The sequence below is a fragment of the Fundulus heteroclitus genome, chromosome 5 (assembly GCF_011125445.2).
Source record: "Fundulus heteroclitus isolate FHET01 chromosome 5, MU-UCD_Fhet_4.1, whole genome shotgun sequence".
Taxonomy (NCBI): Eukaryota; Metazoa; Chordata; class Actinopteri; order Cyprinodontiformes; family Fundulidae; genus Fundulus; species Fundulus heteroclitus.
The window spans coordinates 36,031,136-36,049,019 of NC_046365.1; the positions used below are offsets into that span (position 1 = coordinate 36,031,136).

General features: G+C 39.6%; 1 protein-coding gene across 4 annotated transcripts; it reads right to left on the reverse strand.

Annotated features, from left to right (window-relative positions):
* Positions 1-723: 723 nt before the first annotated feature.
* LOC118563221 (lisH domain-containing protein C1711.05-like) lies at positions 724-16,317 on the reverse strand. 4 transcript variants are annotated; one of them, XM_036137517.1, is made up of 10 exons: positions 16,053-16,310; positions 10,153-10,233; positions 9,752-9,823; positions 7,860-7,922; positions 7,280-7,354; positions 5,779-5,853; positions 2,402-2,566; positions 2,212-2,254; positions 1,691-1,767; positions 724-909 (listed from the first exon to the last, which is right to left on the reverse strand). In XM_036137517.1, coding segments are annotated over exons 1-10 (741 nt in total). In that variant the 5' UTR covers positions 16,141-16,310; the 3' UTR covers positions 724-907. The 4 variants fall into 4 exon arrangements, with proteins under 4 accessions (XP_035993410.1, XP_035993411.1, XP_035993413.1 ...); XM_036137518.1 differs by having other exon boundaries at positions 10,195-10,233; positions 16,053-16,309; XM_036137520.1 differs by lacking the exons at positions 7,860-7,922; positions 9,752-9,823 and having other exon boundaries at positions 16,053-16,317.
* Positions 16,318-17,884: the final 1,567 nt, after the last annotated feature.

Below are 17,884 nucleotides of genomic sequence, written 5' to 3' on the forward strand. Positions count from 1 at the left end.
TATCTTTTGCTAAAGTAAATATATGTTTTTGAAGCCTAATTTGATTTTGTTGGATCATTCTTGAGGGTATTTTCTTTATAGTTTTGGAATTTCCTTTGAGCTTCAGTTTCTTCTGAGACTACATTGGTGGACTACAGTGGAAATTAGGGCAGGATGCAAATAAATTCTGTTCAATGTAATTAAAAAGGTTTCATCCTAGCTCCAGCAGTTATTGGGCAAAAGTGAGGCTACGCCTTGGAGAAGTCGCCAGCTCATCACAGAGACACACAACCATGCACATACACACTGAATACAACATCAATTTAGAGTAGCCAATTAATCTAACTATGGTAGGAAGCTGGAGTACCCAGAGAGAATCCATGCATGCACAGGAAGTACAAACTCCATGCAGGTAGACCGCAGGCTGGGATTTGAACCCAGGACCTTCTTAGTGTTAGACAACAGTGATATCAACTGTACCACTGTACAGAAACAATGTTATAAATACTATCACTACTACTAGTAATAATTATGTCTGCAGAGGCGGCAGCTTGTTACTAAATAAATACTCTTTCATACTGCGGCGGCTGTTTTAGATAAACAGCTTTTCCATGATGACAGAAGGAATTTTAAAATATCTATAGCTGCATATTTATAATATATAACCATACTGAAGAAACATGAAACTGATTATTTTATGTCATGAAACACACAGAAGGCTCAAAATTCAACCAGACACAAAGGTACATTTAAAGGTTTTATTACAAACAGAAACCAGGCGAGGAACCGCTGCTAGAACAAGCTGGAACAACTTGGCGGTGATGGGAGCTGGCTTACACACTGCAGAGGCGTCAGGCAGGATGGCAGAGGCTGATCGGGATCCAGAGGACAGGCTTGGGTCATCCACGGGTGATCAGAGATAGGAAGGTCCTAGAAAGCAGAAGGATGCTAGCAATTTAAATAAAATTAAATAAAAACTCAAGAAAAGACCTTTTAAATGTTTCTGTATAATGTAAAAAAAAAAAAACAGTGCAACTTCTGGTGGGAAATAAAATACCACACCTCTATATTTATACCCACTTACTTGGCTAAAATCACACAAAGGTATGTAACGTCAGGTCCATGTAGGAAGGCATCATAATTAATAATTTTGAAGGATTTTTGTCCTGTTAAAACCTCAGACATTTAGTTTGGTGCTGTCTAAGGCCTTCAAAAAGAAAACTGTACCGATTTATTAGTCTAAGAGTTTTAAAGAGGTGTCAGAAGAATTTGAAATCAGCCATTGCACCAGACGGAAAATGATCTTCAAGTGTAGGATTTCCAAAAGTATTACAAGTGTGCCCAGGTCTGGCCTTCCAAGCACGTTCACCCTGAATGCAGACCAGAAGATGCTAAAAGAGGTCTCTGAAATAGAGAAAACGTGATGCTAGCCTGAAGTTTGCGAGAGAGAACTTAGACATTTACAGAGCAACACTGACCTCTACTGAACAAACGTCTATCACACAGAGCTATTAAAAACTAAGGCCAGGAAAATTCCATCTAATATGTTCTGAAAAAGCTAAAATAAAAACTCTTAAAGTCCAGTTTCATCTTAAAAATGACTATGATGAGCAAATGTATATTTATGATTGATTCTGAGAGGAAACCTTTGTTTCTCTTTCAAAAACAACCTCTCCTGTTTGACTCTTGACCACTTTGGGTTGAAACTTACAATGTTTCTTCATCCACTGCTCCAGTTCCTCTATTTCCAGCTCCAGCACAGATGGTATATCGTCTTGAAACAGTGGCCTGAGAAACAAACATGTGTACAAACAGAAACTCTTCAGAAAACCTCAGAAGATTGTGAGAAATGTTTCAGATACTAATTTTGACCACAGCATTAGACCTGCATGCCAGTTTGGTTGCATTAACAGGAACTTATAATTATAATCATTGCTAATATTTATAATCAGATGGGTTAAATTGCACAAGATAGTTGATAAAAAAAAAAACTTTAGATAAAGTTTGTAGAGCAACCTTCCTTGACCTGCTGCTGCCATTCCACTGCAATGTACATTTTCTCTTCTTTTGTTGTGTTCATGTACAGCACTTTGAGTTCTTTTGTTACTGAAATGTGCTGTACACCTAAACTTGCCTTGCCTTGCCTAAAGTCTTTGCAAAATGTTGGTCAGAAACCATCTTCTTTACATCACAGCAAACAGTTCTTCATGTTAGCAGATGGTTAAAACTTACATCGGCACCTTCTTTGTGCTGAATCCCTCCAGATCTTGGTCCTCTTTGGCAGAAAAAACAAATTAAGGTCATTTTAACAGAACAGGGATTAATTTCTTCACAAGAGATCAGGAAGCCTCTCAGAGTTGATTGGAAGATGCAAGGAGCTAAAAACAGTGCAGGCCTGTGAGAGAACCTGCAGCAGACTCACCTTGGTTCTGCGCTTTTTCTTTGCAGCGGCGCATCACGAAAACAGCGCTAACAATTGCACCAATGATTACGACCGACACAATCACAGCAATCAGGATGGGAGAGGCTTCTGCTTGATCTGCTGAAGACTCTCCATTCGATGGAGCTATTGCAGCTACATCAGGACCTAGTGGAGATGTTGGATTTTTACAGTATGTCGTACAGATAAGAGAAGCATCGGCACAAACATGCCATAGAAAAGATCGTAGAATCTGAACTCGAGTGGTGTTTTGTTGTTGGACTTCTGTGCCCGTCATGGATTGTCCATCACAAACGCCATGTACAAGCATAAGGGTGTCCATATGTGCTCTTGGCACCAGGACACCCTAGGTCGCAGTTCAATGATCGACTTTGTTGTCGTTCCATCTGATCTGCGGCCGTATGTCTTGGTCACTCGGGTGAAGAGAGGGGCAGAGCTCTCCACTGACCACTACCTGGTGGTGAGTTGGCTCCGATGGCGGGGGAGGAAGCCGGTCCGACCGGGCAGGCCCAAACGCACTGTGAGGGTTTGCTGGGAACGTCTGGCAGAGTCCCCTGTGAGGCGGAGCTTTAACTCCCACCTCCGGGAGAACTTTAAACACGCCCCGAGGGAGGCGGGGGACATTGAGTCTGAATGGACCATGTTCCACGCCTCTATTGTTGAGGCGGCTAGTCGGAGCTGTGGCCGCAAGGTTGTCGGTGCATGTCGCGGCGGCAACCCTCGAACCCGCCGGTGGACACCAGCGGTGAGGGAAGCCTTCAAGCTGAAGAAGGAGTCCTACCGGGCTTTTTTGGCCTGTGGGACTCCAGAAGCAGCTGATGTGTACCGGCAGTCGAAGCGGCAGGCAGCTCGGCTGGTCGCCGAGGCAAAAACTCGGGCGTGGGAAGAGTTCGGAGAGGCCATGGAGAAAGACTTCCGTACGGCTTCGAAGCGATTCTGGTCCACTATCCGGCGTCTCAGGAGGGGGAAGCAGTGCAGTACCAACACTGTTTACAGTGGGGGTGGTGTGCTGCTGACCTCGACTTGGGACGTCGTGCGTCGGTGGGCGGAATACTTCGAAGTACTCCTTAATCCCACCAACACGTCTTCCATTGAGGAAGCAGAGCCTGAGGACTCTGGGTCGGGTTCTCCCATCTCTGGTGCTGAGGTTGCCGAGGTTGTTAAAAAGCTCCTCGGTGGCAAGGCCCCGGGGATGGATGAGATTCGCCCTGAGTACCTTAAGGCTCTGGATGTTGTGGGGCTGTGTTGGTTAACGCGGCTCTGCAACATTGTGTGGACATCGGGGGCAGTTCCCCTGGATTGGCAGACTGGGGTGGTGGTCCCCCTATTTAAAAAGGGGGACCGGAGGGTGTGTTCCAACTACAGAGGAATCACACTCTTAAGCCTCCCTGGTAAGGTCTATTCAGGGGTTCCGGAAAGGAGGGTCCATCAGATAGTCGAATCTCGGATTCAGGAAGAGCAGTGTGGTTTTCGTCCTGGCCGTGGAACACTGGACCAGCTCTACACCCTGAGCAGGATTCTGGAGGGGGCATGGGAGTTTGCCCAACCAGTCTACATGTGCTTTGTGGATCTGGAGAAGGCATTCGACCGTGTCCCCCGAGGGATCCTGTGGGGGGGTACTCCGGGAGTATGGAGTACCGGACCCTTTAATAAGGGCTGTCAGGTCTCTGTACGACCGGTGTCAGAGTCTGGTCCGCATTGCCGGCAGTAAGTCGGACTCGTTTCCGGTGAGAGTTGGACTCCGCCAAGGTTGCCCTTTGTCACCGATTCTGTTCATAACTTTTATGGACAGAATTTCTAGGCGCAGCCAAGGTGTTGAGGGGATCCGTTTTGGTGGCCTTAGGATTGCGTCTCTGCTATTCGCGGATGACGTGGTCCTATTGGCTTCATCAGGGCGTGATCTACAGCTCTCACTGGAGCAGTTCGCAGCCGAGTGTGAAGCGGCCGGGATGAAAATCAGTGCCTCCAAATCCGAGACCATGGTCTTGAACCGGAAAAGGGTAGAGTGCCTTCTCCGGGTTGGGGAGGATGTGCTGCCCCTAGTGGAGGAGTTCAAGTATCTTCGGGTCTTGTTCACGAATGAGGGGAAGATGGAGCGGGAGATCGACAGGCGGATTGGTGCAGCGTCTGCTGTGAAGCGGGCGCTGTACCGATCCGTTGTGGTGAAGAGAGAGCTGAGCCATAAGGCGAAGCTCTCGATTTACCGGTCGATCTACGTTCCTACCCTCATCTATGGTCACGAGCTTTGGGTCGTGACCGAAAGAACGAGATCCCGGATACAAGCGGCTGAAATGAGTTTTCTCCGTAGTGTGTCTGGGCTCTCCCTTAGAGATAGGGTGAGGAGCTCAGTCATCCGGGGAGGACTCAGAGTAGAGCCGCTGCTCCTCCACGTCGAGAGGAGCCAGTTGAGATGGCTCGGGCATCTGGTCAGGATGCCTCCTGGACGCCTCCCTGGTGAGGTGTTCCGAGCACGTCCCACCGGGAGGAGGCCCAGGGGAAGATCCAGGACACGCTGGAGGGACTATGTCTCCCGGCTGGCCTGGGAACGCCTTGGGATTCCTCCTGAGGAGCTGGCCCAAGTGGCTGGGGAGAGGGACGTCTGGGCCTCCCTACTGAAGCTGCTACCCCCGCGACCCGACCCCGGATAACCGGAAGAAGACGGACGGACGGACGGATAGTGAAAAATATAAACGGCATAAAATTTAAGAAATGCTTTTTCTGGTCTCTGTGATCTTCAGGCTGAGGCCAGATGTTTCCATCAACCTTATATTCATTGTCACTTATGATGTTGGTTTTCTAGAAATGTCCTAAAGTGGTTCAACTCATGTCTTAGCAACAGAAATTTCTTTGCAAATATTGTAAACTGTTCATCAGAATTTATAATCTAAACGACTAGGATAAAATTCTGACCCCACAATTTTAAAAATCTTTTTATGCTATGGTTGCATGATGGCATCAGGAGACATGACAGTTTTTTTCACTTCTACGCTGATGATGCACAGCTTTATATTACCTCCAGTGGGTCCTGATGACTTTTGACCCATTGAGGCAATTTTCAAGTTTACATAAGATATAAAGTCAATTTTGTCTTTCAGCTCAATCAGGGTAAACCTGGGGTTTTAGTTAATGGCAGACTTTCAGGAAAATAAAAAAAAATCTACACATACAAACTGCACTATTAATGTCACAAAAAATGCATTTTATCATCTGAAGAACATTGTGAGGCCGTTTCTCTCGCAGTGCAGTGCAGAGACTTTAGTTCACAACAAAATAAGATGAATCTATTTAGTCTGGCTTTTAGTTGAAGTCTATCATATAATCTGTCTAATAAAAGTTATCATTATCTTCTGTGTCTTTACCTTCTTTGTTACCATTATCTTTTTCTGTGTCTGTCTCATTTGTTGTCTGAGAAACTGTGCCGTCATCTTCTGATGCTGCAATGAAAGAACTCACATTATTTCAAGCACACTTAATACAAAAACATACTAACTCTTAAAAAACAACCATATTTACACTCTAGATTAATCAAAACACAAGAAATCTGATTGAAAATGTAATCAATATGTTAAGAAGTAGCACATGTTTTCAACTTAGAGCATATGTGCAATCAATGAAAGCAGAGTTGTGAATTTGTTTGCATTGCAGAAACTATATTCCGTGAGCTTTAGGTTTTGTATGTTAATGTTGGCATCTAATTTTAAATTTTAGGTGACTGAAATGTAAATCTTTTTTCTTTTACTGTGTAAAGCAGGAGATAGAGTAGAAAAGCAGGAAATGACTGAAAGGCTGCTGACAACATGGCCATAAAATGTAGAAAAACACAAAATGCATTAATGGAAAAGGATAGTGAAAAATATAAACGGTATAAAATTTAAGAAATGCTTTTTTTCTGGTCCCTGTGATCTTCAGGCTGAGGACAGATGTTTCCATCAACCTTATATTCATTGTCACTTATAATGTTGGTTTTCTAGAAATGTCCTAAAGTGGTTCAACTCATGTCTTAGCAACAGAAATTTATTTGCAAATATTGTAAACTGTTCATCAGAATTTATGCTGAGGATGCTCAGCTTTATATTACCTCCAGTGGGTCCTGATGACCTTTGACCCATTGAGGCAATTTTCAAGTTTACATTAGATATAAAGTCAATTTTGTCTTTCAGCTCAATCAGGGTAAAACTGGGGTTTTAGTTAATGGCAGATATTCAGGAAAATTCAAAAAAATCTCTACACATACAAACTGCACTATTAATGTCACAAAAAATGCATTTTATCACCTGAAGAACATTGTGTGACCAATTCTCTCCCAGAGCAGTGCAGAGACTTTAGTTCACAACAAAATAAGATGCATCTATTTAGTCTGGCTTTTAGTTGAAGTCTATCGTAAAATCTATCTAATGAAAGTTATCAATAGATTCTGTGTCTTTACCGTCTTTGTTACCATTATCTTCTTCTGTGTCTGTCCCATTTGTTGGCTGAGAAACTGTGTCTTGAATTGAGTTATATTACCTCCATTGGGTCCTGAGGACCTATGACCAATTGAGGCAATTTTCAATTTTATTCTAGACATAAAGTCAATTTTGTCTTCAGCTCAATCCAGGTGAAACTGAGGTTTTAGTTAATGGTAGACATACAGGACAATTTAAACAAATATTATTATCATATTTAAAATACACATACAAAATGCAATATTAATGTTAGAAAAATGCTTTTTATCATCTGAAGAACATTGCCAAAGTGTGACTGTTTCTTTCCCAGTGTTGTGCAGAGGCTTTAGCTCACAACAAAATAAGATGTATCTATTCAGTCTGACCTTTAGTTGAATTATCTAATAAAAGTTATCAATAGATTCTGTGTCTTTACCTTCTGTGTTAACATTATCTTCTTCTGCATCTGTCCCAGCTGTTGTCTGAGAAACTGTGTCTTCATCTTCCGAAGCTGCAATGAAACAACTCACATTATTTCAAGCACACTTAATACAAAAACACAAATGTACATGTAGATTACCTTTAGATGATGGTTGAATCAATATTGATTCCAAACTTTGATTTAATATGTGGAGATCCAAATTTAGATGATGGTTTAATCAACATTGATATAGTATCAGTTATCGTTGAAAACCTAACATTGATGGAATACTTTTTGTATAATTTAAATGTCAGGCTTCAACGTGGATTCAATATTTCTGCCTGACCATATTTCAGTGTTGATTCACTCATATTTAGCTATCTGGGAACATATTGAACATGTATCCGTGTCTGTCATTATGAAAAGTTAACCTTGCCACAATCTAAAGTTTTTTTTAGAAAATAGACGCAGGATTTCCTTAACATTAAACATGAATTTAATGTTATACACATTCACTTTAAAGCAACTTAGGCCACGTATATGCAGTCTGGCTTTTAGTTGAATTCGATCATAAAATCTGTCTCATAAAAATTACCAAAATCTTCTGTGTCTGTCCCTTGTGTCGTTGGAGCATCTGTGCTGTTATCTTCCAAAGGTGCTGTAATGACACATCTCACATTATTTCGAGCACACTTAATACAAAATGTCACTAACTCTTTAAACAAACTATATTTTTACTATACACAAATTTCCTAAAAACACACATAAGTAGCACATGTTTTCAATTCACAGCATACATGAAATCAATGAAAGCACACTTGTGAAGTTGTTGGCATTGCCGAAATTGCATTTGAGGATTTTTATGTTTCATAGTTTGATGCCAGCATTTAATTTTAGATTTTAAGCAACTGACAAATCTTTTTTTCTTTACTGTGTTCAGTCGGAGGAATAGTAGAAAACAGGAAGTGATAGAAAGGCTGCTGACAACACAGCCGTGAAATGTGGAAGAAGAACAAAAGCAGTTATGGAAAAGGCTAGGGAAAAATATAAACCCAATTAAATATTGTTGTTTTGTGGTCTCTGTGATCTTCAAGTTTAGGTCAGATGTTTTCATCAAAATCCTATTTAACGATCCTAGAAGTGAAATATTGTGGCTAAAACAATTCAGTGTTGGTTTCATCCTGTAATGTCTCTCCAGCCGACATTCTTAGCATAAAAACAATAGTTACAATATGAATCAAAATAAACCTGCAGTACTATAAATAGACCTTAGTCCAGCCTTTGATATTGTTGACCACACCATACTACAACACAAGCTCAGATAGAATTTCTCGAAATATCCTAAAGTGGTTCAATTAATTTCTCTGTAAATATTGTAAACTGTTCATTGGATTTTTACAATCTAAACAATGGTATTTTACTAGGATAAAATTCAGACCAACGATATAATTTTTTTTTTATGTTACGGTTGCATGATGGCATCAGGAGACTTGGCAGTTTTTCTCCCTCTTATGCTGATGATGCACTGTTCTATATGTTAAATCAAGAAAATAATTTAAAATTCTCCTTCTCACATATAAAGCCCTTAATAATAAAGCTCCATCATATATCAGAGCTCTTTTACCTTTTTGTTCTGTCATTTTTTTCCTTCATAGTAGGTACACCTGGTCTGGCGTTCTGTTAGCTGTGACATCTTCCAGGGAAGACAGATCATCTGCTATTACCATATAACTTAGAAAAGATTCCTGGATCAATGTTTGCTTCTGTCCTTTTTTGTCTCTCTTATTGTGTCTCTTCACAATAAGAGCCTGGTTCTGGTTCTGCTGGAGGGTTTTCCTCCCTGTTAAAGGGGAGTTTTCCTCTCCACTGTCGCTTCATGCATGCTCAGTATGAGGGATTGCTGCAAAGCCATCAACAATGCAGACGACTGTCCACTGTGGCTCTACGCTCTTTCAGGAAGAGTGAATGCTGCTTGGAGAGACTTGATGCAACCTGCTGGGTTTCCTTAGAGAGGAAACTTTCTAACTAATCTGAATAATCTGATTGAATTTGACTTTGGAAAGTGCCTTGACATGACATGTTTAAAGAATTGGCGTTATATAAATGAGTTTGAGCTGAATTGAGTTATATTACCTCCATTGGGTCCTGAGGACCTATGACCAATTGAGGCAATTTTCAATTTTATTCTAGACATAAAGTCAATTTTGTCTTCAGCTCAATCAAGGTGAAACTGAGGTTTTAGTTAATAGTAGACATACAGGACAATTTAAACAAATATTAGTATCATATTTAAAATACACATACAAAATGCAATATTAATGTTAGAAAAATGCTTTTTATCATCTGAAGAACATTGCCAAAGTGTGACTGTTTCTTTCCCAGTGTTGTGCAGAGGCTTTAGCTCACAACAAAATAAGATGTATCTATTCAGTCTGACCTTTAGTTGAATTATCTAATAAAAGTTATCAATAGATTCTGTGTCTTTACCTTCTGTGTTACCATTATCCTCTTCTGCATCTGTCCCAGCTGTTGTCTGAGAAACTGTGTCATCTTCCGAAGCTGCAATGAAACAACTCACATTATTTCAAGCACACTTAATACAAAAACACACCTACTCTTAAAAAACAACCATATTTTACTACACTCTAAATTCATCACCGACCGTTTCTCTCCCAGTGCAGTGCAGAGACTTTAGTTCACAACAAAATAAGATGCATCTATTCAGTGTTTTTCCCTTCCGGGTTACCATTATCATGTATTATATCATGTTGTATCATATCATGTATCATATCATGTATCAGCTGCAACAAGAAGAATAACTGAATAAAATATGTCTGTATACATTCAGTTAGCATTATTGCTTCTGGATGTTATTTTCTTGGTCTAACCTGGGCTGTTATCAAAATTAACAACTTCTGCGTCCGTCCCACCTGCATCTTGCGTAGAGTCTGCGCCGTCATCTCCCGTTGCTGCAATGAAACACCTCAAGTTACTTTGAACATTAATACAAAAAGTCACTAACTCTTAAAAACCAAACACATTTTTACTGCACATTAATATCATCACATTACACTAAATCTGATTTGAAATGTAATCGATCAGTGAAGAAGTGACATGTTTTCATATCACAGCAGAAACTGCATTTTTAGGATTTGTACTTTACTTTTGAATTCTAATTAAATTCTTAACGGGAGACAATTACACATTTTTCCTTTACTGTGTTCAGTACGAGGTGTAGTAGAAAAAGCTGAAAAAGCTGCTGACAAAGTAGCCATGAAATTTAGACAAATACAGTAAGCAGTAATGGAAAAGGAAAGGGAAGAATATACATTTTTAACTAAAACCATTCAGGTTTGGTTCTGTCCATCCGGTTGTATTGTCCCCCCGGGCAAAATTCATAGCATAAAAACCTCAGATATTATATGTATTAAAGAATCATCAACACTATAACTAGACCTGAGTGCAGCTTTTGATATTGTTGACCGTACCATCCTACAAGACAGGCTCAGATAGGATTTTCTAGAAATAGCCTAAAACTCATATCTTAGTAATAGAAAATTTGTGCAAATATTGCAAACAGTGTTAAATCAGAAACAACTAGACTTTCGCACAGTTTTCCTGAAATCTTTCGACACCAATCCAGGAGTCTTTATCCATTCTGGTGGCTCTTACAGCCACCAGCGTCCTGGACAGGTGTCAAAATGTTTTTCAGAAAATGAAGCCAGACTCTGCTTGCCTCTGTTTTAAGCCTGTTTGCTCTTGTGATGAGCGAGATAGCTGAGAATTTGCACAGGCACTTTGTAAACTATTCACCAGATTCTTTCAATTTAAGCTACGGCGTTCCACTAGGCTCAGATTTAGGCGCCACACTTTGTAAAACTTATATGCACAGGTTGGACCGTGTCATCAGGAGACATGACAGTTATGGTTTTTCACTTCTACGCTGATGATGCACAGCTCTATGTTACACCACAGAGGCTGAGATTGCCAGATGCCTGTTTATGGTGGCTTGGCTGTCGATCTGCTCCTTAGTAGCTTGGAAGGTTAGCAGAGATGAAGGTTGGTGTGTGCAGAGGACGGACAGACAGGTGAGTGATGGATGGGCAGCTTTACACTCTTCTCAGGGCCTAGGGACCAGCTGAGAGACTCACATGGCTTCTTCAGGGAGGTTTCTGTGTTTATCCCAGACAACAGGCCTGGTCAACGCTTAAACAAAAGAAATTGGAAGTTCTTGCATGAACCTCTCCCTCCATATTACCTGGTGGAGTAAGGGAAACACAAGACTTGGGGCAGTTCCACAGAAAAGGTTTTTAATGGAAGATCACAGTACAATCTTGACCTGATTATAGGCGATAAAGTTCTGGCATCTTCCTCTTCTTCTTGTGTTATTTATTGCCGATTGGCAAACAACTCAGAGGTGCATTACTGCCACCAACTGGTAAAGCGTGTGGATCAGGATTCCAAAAAATTAAATGAATACATAAATTAATTAAGTCTTCCCAAATGGGCCAGTACACTGAAGAAACTGCAGTGTTAAAGCTGCAGTAGAGAGTTTAAAGAAAACTGTGAACTTAGCCAGAAAATTTGAACAAGCACACCTTACAGGTCCCTCCCTCTTGCTCTCTCCCTCCGCACTTCCTCCCCCACGGCGGAGCCTGTTGTGCAGCTGCAATTATTACCTGTCTTTGTTTTGTGGGCAGGTGTCACCCAGGTGACATAGGCAGTTTTCTTGTAAAGCTGGTTGTTTCTTTGCCATTTCTTGGCACAGGTGCAGCCAGAGGCAGACTGGGCCAGAAAACCAAACCAAAAACAATACAACCCTGGCAGTTTGGACCTACCACATTCAATATTGCACATCTTTTCAATCTTTCAGTCTGCTGAATGTGTATACCAACTTCTTAACACCAAACACCTTAAAACATACAATGGATTAGTAGAAGTTAGTGAGAGGTGAGACATTAAACACCTGCAAAAAGTGTCATTTATTAAAACTTCAAAAATGTATACTCTACCACACCATAGCAGTAATTCCATTGGGTGTGCCCAATCAAATGGGAAGAATATAGTTGAACTCCTGGATGGAGTTCAGCTATATTCTTCCTTTACTTGCAACCCTTTTCCATGGGTTGGACTCAAGGAAAAAGGGTTGGCAGTAAAAATAAGCTCTATAGAGATCCTCCATTTACAAACCAGTGAAGGCATGCCTGCTGATTTACCGTTAGGGATTATTATTAGTGAGAATGCTGTAGGCATTTAAACCTTCGACAGAAGGTTCTGCAGTGTTCAGCCTGTTGCACCAGTTTATAGTCTTTCTGTTGTTGATCATGTTTGTTCTTATTTTGTCATATTTCAGCCATTTCTTTCTGCAAACTTCAGCTGTTTTCTCTTTCAGCTGAAATCATTGACCTGACATTTTTGCAAGGAATGCATTTTTTTCTAGTTATTATTATTATTATTATTATTATTATTATTATTATTATTATTATTATTATTATTATGTTGGTGAATGGTCGAATGTTCTCACATTCAATATTATTTAGTTCAGGATGGAAGACTTGAAACTATTAACCTAGGTTTATTTTCTCACCCAGTCAGAGTACATAATGTCTTCGAAATAGTAGCTGGTAGTAAGTATCATAGATGTAGAGTCTCTGTGTCTCTGTCGCCGTCTATGTTAAGGACATTAGCTAAATTCATACCATACCCCCTTTATTTATAAAGCCCTTTAAAATAACAAAGGTCATCAAAGTGCTGTACATACCACTGAACAACAACAGTAAAATTAAAATAAACAAGTAAAGCTCAAACAAGCTAAAATAGAAAAATAACATGGTTTAAAACTGTTAAAATAATTAAAACAATAATAAAGAAATACAGTCAACCTCTCTGGATGTGCAAATGCTTCAGCTAACAGGTGTGTTTTAAGAAGAGTCTTAAACTCTGAAAGAGATGAGGCCTGCCTGACATCCAAAGACAGATTATTCCACAATTGTGGAGCCGCTACAGTGAAGTCACGATCTCCTCTTAGTTTCTGTTTTGATTTAGGGACAATAAGGAGATGCTGGTTGGCACCTTAGGGAGTGGGCAGGTGAGAGTGAAGCAGCTCAGAAAGATAGGGATGGGTGGGGCAAATCATTCAGAGATTTAAAAGCAAATGAGAGATTTTTAAAACAGATCCTAAAATGTATGGGCATGTGCTCAGACATTTTTGTTCCAGTTAAAAGTCATGCTGCAGCATTTTGCACAACCTGCAGGCGTCTGATGGATGCATCACTAACCCCAAGATAGAGCGAGTTACAGTAATCCAGCGTAGATGTTACAAATGCATGAATCCCTGTTTCAAAAAGATGCCTTGATATAAATGGCTTTACTTTGTCTGGCTGCCTCAAATGAAAAGAGGCTGGATTTAACAGCCGCCCTAATCTGGCTTTTGAGTTTAAGATCAGCATCCATCCTAAATTCCAGATTTGTGATAACTGGCCTAACAGAGAACCGAGAACTATGTTGGAGATGTCAGATGTGCCGCCAAAAACCACAACCTCTGTTTTTTGCTCATTCAAATGCAAAAAAAGTTTGAGGCCATCCAGGACTGTAAATCATTTTAAAGTCCGGCCTAACACTGACCCTGTGGGACCCCACAGTGAATTTGAGCAGCAGAGGACACAAAGTCACCCAGTTTAAATAAGAAAGTTTGCTCTGCCAAATAGGACCTGAACCACTGTAACGTAATAGCCCTGACACCAACACACTGCTCCAAATGAGAAATAAACATTTTATGATCAAGTGTGTCAAAGTTAAATCTAGAAGCACAATAATAGCACACGAGTCAGTTACTAAAAGCACATTGTTAAAAACTCTTAGTTTCAGTCTCAGTGCTGTCTAAAGCTTTAAAACCAGATTGAAAAACCTCTAAAACACCCAGTTCCTATAAAAATGCCTTTAGTTGCTTATAAACCACCTTTTCAAGAATTCTTTTTAGATAAAAGGCAATTTGGATATAGGCAAGTAATTATCTGAAGTATCAGGATAAAGAGCAGGTTTCTTAAGAAGAGGATGAATCACTGCCTGTTTAAGATTAAAAGGAACAACTCCAGAAGACTGGCTGTCATTTATAATTGAATGTAGAACTGGGGAAATTGTAAGGACAATCTCTTTTAAAAATCAAAGGGGGAGAAGCTCATCTGCATTTACATTACAAATTAAATTGGCCAAAGAACTTTAGAAACATAACCTTCATTTTATCAAATGAATAATTTAGACCCCATTCATATAACCACTCTTAAATATTTGTAATAATTTCCTGTAATTTCTTTGCTATAAACTCCAAAACAGGCCACAATAATCAATTTGATGTGTGTGTGTGTGTGTTACTGTTCAATCTGGTGTTGTCCTTTTTTGGACAGTTGAACGATGTTTGTCTGTTCAATGTACAGATGTAACACAGACGTTGTAATGCAGTGCTCTAAATTATCTTTACATAGAAAAATAGTGCTTTAAGTTCACATTGCAGGACAGTGAGTTTACATGGACACTATTGACAGGCATTGGCAGGTGTGGAAGGTGTTATTGAAGTTATTAAAATTAACACCCAGCCAGCATATCTGTAATCTTCTTTGCAGAGTGCCAACATTCAAATGGTGATATATTTAATTATGTTTTGATTTCCACAAGTTTGACATCATTGGATAGCTTACCCTGACAGGATCACCCGCGGAGACTTGTTCATGGGTTAGTATCCTGTCTATGCTTCATGTGGCATAAAGGTAACTTATATCTTTAATTATCTTTAATTATCCCACTCTACCTGCTCCTATCCCCAGTCCTCTCTCTCTACTTCTTCTCTATTGTTCATTTGCATAGGGACAAGCCCTAGATGTAAACCAATACTGAACAATATCACATTTATCGCCTTCGCTAACAGGCAATGCGCGTCTCCAGCCAACTCTTCCTCCTAGATATTTTTTCCTTATCCTTTGCTCTGATTTGTCCATCAGTCTCAAACGTCTTACTTTTATGTGTTTATGTAATAAATGTCAACACCGGGTTTTCTGTCAGATTTTAATCTAACCGACATACATCAAGGCATCAGTTATTCAATGGTTTATGGTTTGGATTACCTAGGTTTTTTTTACTTGTTATAAAAGCGAAAAACACCATCCTTATTTTAGGGTTTTTGGGGTGAATAACTCCAAGAAATATGTTCGCTGACAGAATTATTATTTAAAAATTACATGAAGGTGTGATTATAGATTGGACAAATGAAAAAAAACAAATAAACTTATGGGGCGGCTTTGAAAAAGAACGCCATCAAAACAGAGTCACACAGAAACCCTGGACTTCCTACAGGACCAAATTCCCTTAATTAGACAGAACAGAGATGGTGGAAAAGACCAGAAATCTGTTTTCCAAACACAAGCTGTTCCCAAAGATCTCCCCTTTCTTTTCTATTTAATCTAATCGATTTATCTTAGAGATTAACAAGTCGGGAAATTTGGTAAAAAGGAGTCCGGTTGACCTAATCATAGAGCCTTGAATCTGAAAAGCAAAATAAATAAGTTTGTGGTGTGAAGAACATTTACCGAAGGAACATCTAGTGGTTTTTGATGAAAGTCTGCTCAAATCTGAGGAAACATAATTCCCAAATCTTTAGACGTTTTCATAAAGCCATATAGTGATAAAGTCAGAGGAGGATCAGAAAGAAAAGGCAAAGCAGGGAGTGGAGACGGAAAATAACAGAGTTGTTTTCTGTTCATTTAGAGAGAAGAGAAGCAGTAATTTCTCGCCCTACCTGTCCCAGTCAGACTGCTGAGCAGCAGCAGCAGAAACAGCACAGGGGTCTCCAGCCGGGGGCCTCTCATGTTATCAAGCGCAGGCATACAGTGCCATTCTGAGCACGCTTCCTCCTCTTTTGTATCACCATTCCACTTCCTGATCTGACTTAACGTGTTTCTTTCATTTTTTTTTTTTTTAAAGAACCACCCCCAGACTATCAGATCCTGGATGTGATGCAATCTGACGCATCCTCAGCTGCAGAGTGATCACATTCCTATTAGTCTGGTAGGCAATGACGTTGGAGCCTGGGGAGCTAACTCTGAGGAAGGAAAAACTCTTTCCAGAGATCAGGCATCTTATTCCCACAATTAAGGATCTTTTTGTTCTTCTTGCATGAAACTAACACCTTTAGTATGCTGGGAATTTGACTGCGCTTTAGGGCTAAACAGTCAGCAATGACATGTTGGTTCATGTCGATGACGTTTAGGATTTTCTTCTGAAACAGGGATTTAACCGTTGCTCTGTGACTGCTGAACAGAGCTACCACAAGACTTCTCATTAACATTGAAAGTGTAAACACATATTCATCATTCAAATACAAAACCTTTTAAAGTACTCAATAATAATACACATAAGGTGTCATAATCATTTACTTTTGATGGAAAACAAGATCCACTTATCTCTGACAAAATCCACTTAACTCTGTCCAAGAGATTTTCTCTGTTGCCGAAACATCTGTCTGCGGTACATGTAATAAATGTAATATTTTTAGCTTTGGAGGAGAGTGTGTCAAAATTAGAGGCGCGCTGTTGAAAAACCAGCAGATAATCAGAAGTGGGTAGTGTATCCACAAATTGTACGTAAGAGTGGCACTACTTCAACATATTTTTACTCAAGTAAAAGTAAAAACTTGTCAGCCAACAAATTACTCAAGAATGAGTAAAAAAGTATGCAGTAAGAAGGCTACTCAAGTACGGAGTAACTACTCATAACAGCTGATGATTTAATAATTTAAAATAATGTAATCGGACAGACAAAAATTTAAAATTATGTGCAAATTCTGGTATTTTAAAGACAGAAGAAACAATTTTCTAGATCATTGTTTGTTCAACATTAAAGTTGAAAGCAATACTTACAACAGTTAATTTATATGCAGTATGTTAGAACAGTACAAAGTACTTCCAGTGACAATATCTACTGTTTACTGCACGTTCATTAGAACTCCAAATGGTCCAATGAGCTCAGCAGATAGAAAATAATATTAAAATAAAAAAGATGTGTACAAGTTAAAGTCTCATTTTAACATAAACTCTAGGGTTTGTCTCTGGTGCATTTTTGTTAAAAACTAATATGTTCTTTATTCATGAAGTTACTCACACTAGGTAGAGTATGACATGTTTCATGAATTGGCGCTATATAAATAAAATTGAATTGAATTGATTTAATAGAGTAGCCAGAAATTTTACTCAGGTAAGAGAAGCGATACTTGAGTAATAATATTACTCAAGTAAAAGTAAAAGGTACAGTGCAGTAAAACTACTCCTAAAAGTATGTTTTGCTCAAAAAGTCAGTCAAGTAAACGTAACTGATTCTATGTAACTAGTTACTACCCACCTCTGCAGATAATAACAAGGAACAGGCAATCACAGTGAGTAAGTGTGAAGATATTTGAACAAATGTGTGTTCTTTTATCAGCTAAAAAAAGACAGAAATCATAACTAAAAATCAAAGGATACATTGAAAAGAGTTGATTAGCACAACAGCATTTAAGGTTACATGGTACACCCACTGAGGAACACACAAGTGTGTCAGGATAATTTCTGAATAAAAAAGGATACCTAACATGCT